General features: G+C 30.6%; 1 protein-coding gene across 1 annotated transcript; it reads left to right on the forward strand.

Annotated features, from left to right (window-relative positions):
• Nucleotides 1-1,310: 1,310 nt before the first annotated feature.
• LOC136275846 (tyrosine-protein phosphatase non-receptor type 6-like) lies at nt 1,311-3,715 on the forward strand. The gene is made up of 6 exons (XM_066085921.1): nt 1,311-1,449; nt 1,570-1,698; nt 2,207-2,358; nt 2,580-2,715; nt 3,129-3,275; nt 3,620-3,715. The coding sequence occupies exons 1-6, from the start codon at nt 1,387-1,389 to the stop codon at nt 3,713-3,715; spliced, it is 723 nt and encodes a 240-aa protein (XP_065941993.1). The 5' UTR covers nt 1,311-1,386.
• The last annotated feature ends 3,497 nt before the right edge of the window (nt 3,716-7,212 follow it).

Below are 7,212 nucleotides of genomic sequence, written 5' to 3' on the forward strand. Positions count from 1 at the left end.
CTGTTTTCACATTCATATGAATATCCCCATGTTTTTTGTTTACTCGTAGCAAGTAAAGTTTCCAAACCATCGTTTAAAAAAAAAACTCACCTTCTATAAAGTTTTAAAACTGCTGTTTTTTATACTCAATCATGATTATACTAAATTCAGTATCATTAGTATATACAACATAATCTATGTAATGGAATCAAGTGGTTTACACGTTGCAATACATTCCTTGATAACGATCAAAATGAATGTAGATTTTCACGTCAAAGTAAATGATATATTCGATCGGAAAGTGTTAACGTACCCCCTTTTTTTAATTAAACAAAAAACTTTCTTATGTAACTTGTATGGGAGCTTCCTCAGGTAGAATATATTTATGTTTGCTTAAATCATGAAATCATAGGATAGGGTTTGACTACAATGGGGATTGAATTTTTACATATGAAAGTATAGAGAAATAAAACAATGCCTTCTCAAATACAATTGACTAGAAAATCTGTAACGTGTGGAAGCATATTCAGGTAGCGTAGATTTAAGTCTGTTCCAATCATGATTCCCCGGGGTAGGTTTGGGCCATCTTCCCAAAAAACAATCGGTCTTGTAACTCGTCTTGGAGCATCTTCAGGTAGAGTAAACTCAAGTTTGTTTTTTTTTTCAAATTATTAATCCATTGGGTGTGGTTGAGCTTAAGTAGGGGTGACATTTTACATTCGAATACAGATTTAAAAAAAAATATTTTTGAAAAACAAATTGGTGAGGCAAGCTGTACATATACTTTGTAAGGACAGATCCTTAGGTATTGTAGATTCAGTTTGTTCAAATCATGATCCCCTGGTGTAGGATGGGGCCACATAGGGCGGGGGTTAAGAGGATTAAATTTTTACATAGGTTTATACTTTTGTACTTTCTAACACTCAAAATTGTAGTAATACATGGTTTTACTAATATGCAGGTATCTTGATGTTTGATGGCTCTCAATTGTTTAGACCTTGTTCTATGTACAATTCTTGAACCACAGAGTGGATTCAAAGTTTGACGTTGGTATATATTAATATGAACAGTTTTTAGAATCGCAATAACAACTGCAAGGTTCAAAATGTGAATTGGTTATGAAATCGTCGTGTTTAAAAGTGGCTTAATGTTAAGCAAAGACTTTTCTAGAAAGTCTGAAAATATTTTTAAAGATGCTTTTACAACTTTTTCCAGATATTTCCATAACTACATAAAGATGATTTTCTCTTGCTTGCTGTTGATGCTCAGTTGAGAAATATGGCTAATGGGCCTGTGTATGTCATAAGTTAACACACTACCCATGATAAAATGTCAAAATTGCATATTAGTGTATGATCAAGCATTTTTACAGGACCAAAACAAAACACGGTGGATGACTTTTGGTGGATGATTTGGCAAGAACATGTGGAGCAGGTTGTAATGTTAACAAATATCATGGAAGGCGACAAGGTGAAAACTAGTCTGTTATGTGCATTTTGTTTGATTTGCCAAAAAAAATTGTAATATTTAATGTCTTTAAAATTGTTAAGTTTAATCTGTCATTTATATGTCATTTATGTCATTCCAAAGTGGAAATGCATCCAATATTGGCCTAACTTACAAACATCTATAGAGTGCGGTAGTTTCACGGTTCACTCTTTTGAAGAGAAACAATATGCGTTTTACGTTATCCGGAAACTTAAAGTCACCAATAAGAAGGTAAGTGTCATAAAAAAAAAATTCTGTGGTTTTCATTGTTTTCTGCTTATATTTTTTGTTGTCGCATTTTGTTTATATATGTCGACTACATTGAAATGCATAACATGAAAATAAAATAAACCATCTGAATAATAAGCATATCTCTACAATGGCTTAAAACGCAGATATATCTCAGAACGACCTACTGAGAGTCATGTTTCTTATAATTAGTTATTTGCATTAAAGATGAATTTAATAATAAGTAAGAATCATCAGCAGAAGATGGTATAACATTGTTTAAAGATAACGTTGTATTATCACTTAATGAAAACGCACTACTTATCATTTGATTATCTAAATCAAAAGTCATTCTAATGTCACAAAACCTAAATGGGTCGTTGTTATATTCCTATGCGCTTTCTTCTATTGGATATTTTTATGATAATCATATTATAAAATAAACTAACATTAAAAACTATGACCATCATCAAACAAGTTTTGCGTAAATTATTTCTTAATTCGTTTTTAGCGCAAAAGCGCCAGTAGAACAATTACTCAGTATCATTATACCGCATGGCCGGATCACGGAATACCAGAACCGCTTTGTCTCTTACTTTTTCATGATCAAGTGACGAGATCCAAAGTTGACAGCCACAATGGTCCTGTCCTTGTTCATTGCAGGTATATAGACATGGCCTTGCCGTATGTATAACCTATTATACTGAATTTTATTCAGAACATTAATACCATATATTAGAATAGACGGCATTCATCTGTATTTGACAGGTATAAACACTCTTGATTATATTAAAAGGGGTCACTCAAGTGTTAAGCAACGATATAATACACATTTTTAACAATCATGATTAGACAGTTCTGAAATTGATGACTTATTACTTCAGTGCTGGAATAGGGAGAACAGGAACCTATATTGCAATAGATGTATTGTTTGAAGCAGGAAAAACGCACAGCAAAATCAACATTGCTGAATATATCAAGAAAATGAGAAGAAACCGGATGAATATGGTCCAGACCTATGTAATTATGGGATTTTTTCGATAGAAAAAAATCATATACATAAAATGCTAAGTTATATTTAAAAAATTGTCCTTAAAATGAATCAAATTGTCATTTAATAAAACCAGCATTGCATTTATGCAAAAGGAAAAAAAATGGTTTAAAATGTACTCTGCTTTACATCACACCTCAAGAAGTAAATAAGTATAATGGACAATAAAACAATCAACTATATAAAATGTTCTGTAAATCTGTATAGATTTTGGGGATTTTATATCAATTTGCATTTATTCATATTGAAACAAACAACAGATAAAGTCTGAGTAAACCATACATGTTAATATGATTTTCAGGCGTTCATATTAAGTTTGGGGGCTCATATATGATACCATGTTGAACTTTAAAACATTGACAAATTGTATATTTGCAACAAGGAACAATACAAGACTATATTCCTTACCCTCCGTGAGATGTTTAAAGCACCACCAACTGTTTTGAGTGCGGCAGCATTTCTTCAGAAACTTCAGAATGAACTCTGTTATAAGCCAGCTAATGTTTCAGCATTCAAAAAGGAGTTTCAGGTTGGTTTGTATAAAGCATAAATCAAAAACAAAGTAAAAAGTGGATGATAAGAATAAGAAAAAAGTTTATCATTTATTTCTTTTGTATCTTAACCATGAAATTTTATAAATTTTCGCTCAATGAATAATTTTAAAAAAACTTACAATTACAAAATACATTTAAACTATTTTGCTTTTTAAAAATTCTAATCGTATTTGCTTGAGTCCATGAACATGAAAATTGTGACATACATAAAGTTAACAAATTTTACATTTTGCAACATAGTATTTTTGTTCAATATCATGCCAAAAAAGACAGAAAATATAAACGTTTGTTTTTCACACAATATACACGAACCTTACAGAACCTACTGGCAGTTCGACCACAATACACAGCAAATGACTACAAAGTGACTTCACAGTTTCATGATTTTTCATCGTCCATTCACCCTCGTAAGTAGCCTTATTTTACATATTTGAATTGTGTACTTTTTTTCATAATTTCGCCATGTTTCTAGATAGGTTTCAATAACTTAAAAAAAACCAATACAATACATTTTTGTAAGATAGATTAACAGTTACAAAGCTCAAATCATTGAACATTTGGAGAGTAAAATATTTGGAAGCAATGGTAATTTTTTATGTTTTGAAAATGACATAGATTTGCAACACAAATATGTTTTTATGTATCGTCATTATACATAGAGCGAGTAGTATAAGTTATTTAAAACATCTAAATGACACTGATAAGTTTCCGATTTTTTAGTTGACAAGTACATCCTTTTCCTAACGTCAACTGTTCCAAAACGAGGAAGGTACATAAATGCTATAACTGTTCCCGTAAGTTTCGAAAACCATCGTCTTTGTAAATTTTTGAATCGTCTTTTTTTTTCAACATAAACAAATCATTATTCTACATGTAGTGTGATTTGTTTTTAGTCTTTCACCAATCAAAATGCCTTTATCATCACCAATTACCCGACACAAGGTGACGCTGTTGACTTCCTAAGACTGATTACTGACTATGACTCTGAAGTTGTTGTCTGTATGGAACCTCTCTGCAATAAAGAATGTGTACGGTTTACTGATTTGTATAAGGCTTTTTTTTAAATCATTTTTTTTTTCAATATAAAATTTGTAATGATTTTGAAAATCTCAGTTTCAAATTTCCTTTTTTAGGCGAGTACATGGCTTCCAACTACAACCAGACCAAAACAAGTTACTTCATTCACAACAAAATTACGACACGAACATACAAAGGACATCAAGAGCAGCATAATCGAAATAACCAAAGAAGGAGTTAGTATACAATATTTGAAAGGCATCAAAACTATAAAGTCAAAATACCATTTTTTCTGAATGACTAAAACAAAATTGTCATATCTTTCTTAAAAAAAGAGACGAAACATGGTCTGTTGAAATAGCTGAGCCAATGAACGACATCAAAGAGATTAATTCAAAGACAGTAACTCACCTCCTCAGCTTGGTATCGTTTGCACGAAACATTGAAACAGAAGCTCCAATTATTGTCTTAAGCAGGTACATTTTAATACCTGTTGCAGGTATATATTTATAATACATGTACATGTACATCGTTGCTTTGTTTTCATTTTTTCATTTACTTTGTATGTTTTGTTTGGTTCATTTTGTTCTTTGTATTTGTTTAAGATTTTTCTTTATTTGGGTGTTGGGCTGGTTTTTTATTTTCTTTTTTTTTTTTCGGGGGGGGGGTGTTTTGTTTTTGTTTTTTGGGGTTTTTTTAAGGCACAAACAGTCTTTTTTTCTAAAAAAAAAAAAAATCAATGAACCTTTCATATTATTAGCTAAAAATATACTAAAATATCCCTCTAATAACAATAACTACCAATATTTATTAAGGTTTTTGGATCTTTATGAAAAATAATATCATTGGCCGTGTATTGAATATTGACATAATGATATTTTTTTAATTTAAAAAGAACAGTAAAGTAAATTGCTATTCTCCATAAAATAAAAACAATGATTGATTCTTAAATGATATGAAAAAAGATGATTTATTGATGTCCAAACCCCCTTTATACCTTGTGTATTTATTTGAAGAATATAAAGATGTTTAATTAAACCAATGAATGCCACAAGCAATATTTTAAAACATAATTTCAAATTTGCTTTATTGTGAAAAAGTCGCTCTAGGTAAAGTTTCCTTGACATTCTCAGAAAAATGATAAAAAAGAACAAAAAAACATTAAACATGACGAGTGTAGAGTCCGAAGATATCTGCTGACATTCACAAAATTAAACTATCGTTTTCTAATGATTATTACTTGATTCCAAATGTATAACATCAATCATGGTGTCAATAATTGTTAATGTATAGCAACAAAGTTAAAACAGAAATTACATTTCATTTTATACTTAAAGTGATGGAGCTGCTCTATGTGGTGTGTTCTGTGCTGTATACAACCTGATACAACAACTGCCAATGGACGAGGAGATAGACGTGTTCTCTGTGGTCAGACTCCTACAGACACGACGTCCCGAACTCTGCTTATCATTGGTAAACAAATCGATGTTTATAGAGTTTTTCCTAAAAAAAATGATTAAATAAAAAGATACATCAGACCCTTAGAATTTTAATTAAATAAAGATAATTCAGTCGTATTATATCCTTTCCTTTTATTTTTACAAAATTTTGTAAACACAGATAAATATAATACGTTAATTCAGTCTTTATAATAACAACTTTTAAATGTTGTATCTATAATTTTATTCGCTACAGGAAGAGTACCAAATGATTCATGAAGCCTTGCAGAGTTTCATAAAGTCGCACATGAACGAGAGTATCTACTATAACCAATAGGTCTGCTTAATTGACATCTATTACATATGAGAATTTATGGTTCTGTATGTTGACTTTTTCCACTTTACATTATAATTTTATATAACGAGACATCACTTTTATACTAAGTTTCATATCTTGTATCACTATGCACAAATGTAATCCATGTATTTTGTTGTTTTATATACAGTTTTTTTGCTATGAATAATATTGGCTTATTTTTTAATTGAGTAAAGATTAACACTGTTTTTCAGAATGTTTTGAAAAAACAAATACAAATACATAAATATTTCTAACAGGATGATATAATCTTAGAAATTTGATCAATATTGGCTATTTTTTCACTTAGGTATTTTAACTGTTGAATGTTGAGTATTTAGAAGAATTATGGTTTGGCCTATGACATTTTATTGGTTGATAGCATTTCGTCAATATCAACAACTAAAATGTACGTGCTTGTATTTTAATAAATTTCAGTTTAGTAAATATAAGATTTGACAAAAAATATTGAACTACATGGACATTGGCTTTTAGTTAGATAATCGTTAGTTCATGTAATGTATCAGTTTGACTATTTGAAAATATAAGACACACTGGATTTGATATGTCGCATATGTGTTTTATTCTTAAGATTTAAATACTGTAAAATCAAGCTTAAAAGTCATGGTTATTCATACGTTATATTAAGTTACCTGTGTTTGTCTAAATGCTAAGAACAATAATCCTTATACACCTTGTATTTTTTAGCTCACTTGAGCTGAAAGCTCAAGTGAGCTATTCTGATCACATTTTGTATGTCGTCCGTCTGTCCGTCCGTCCGTCCGTCTGTCAATAAACGTTCACATTTTCAACATCTTCTCAAGAACTACTGGGCAATTTCCAACCAAACTTGGCACAAATCATCCTGAGGCAAAGGGGATTCAAAGTTGTGAAAATTAAGGGTCACACCCGTTTTCAAAGGGAGATAATTAGAAATTAATGAAAAATTCAGATAATTTTTTTTAAAATCTTCTTCTCAAGAACCATAGAGCCAGGAAAGCTAAAACTTGTGTGAAAGCATCCTCAAGAAGTGTAGAATGAAAGTTGTGAAATTCATGACCCCCAGGGGTAGGGTGGGGCCACAATGTGGGTTCTAAGTTT

The sequence above is a fragment of the Magallana gigas genome, chromosome 1, assembly GCF_963853765.1.
Source record: "Magallana gigas chromosome 1, xbMagGiga1.1, whole genome shotgun sequence".
Classification (NCBI taxonomy): Eukaryota; Metazoa; Mollusca; class Bivalvia; order Ostreida; family Ostreidae; genus Magallana; species Magallana gigas.

Bases quoted from the DNA above. Each gene is read 5' to 3' on its own strand.
- LOC136275846 (XM_066085921.1), top strand. From the start codon at position 1,387: ATGATTTGGCAAGAACATGTGGAGCAGGTTGTAATGTTAACAAATATC. The intron at 1,450-1,569 runs GTGAAAACTAGT...GTCATTCCAAAG, and splicing joins ATATCATGGAAGGCGACAAG to TGGAAATGCATCCAATATTG. The intron at 2,359-2,579 runs GTATATAGACAT...TTATTACTTCAG, and splicing joins CCTGTCCTTGTTCATTGCAG to TGCTGGAATAGGGAGAACAG.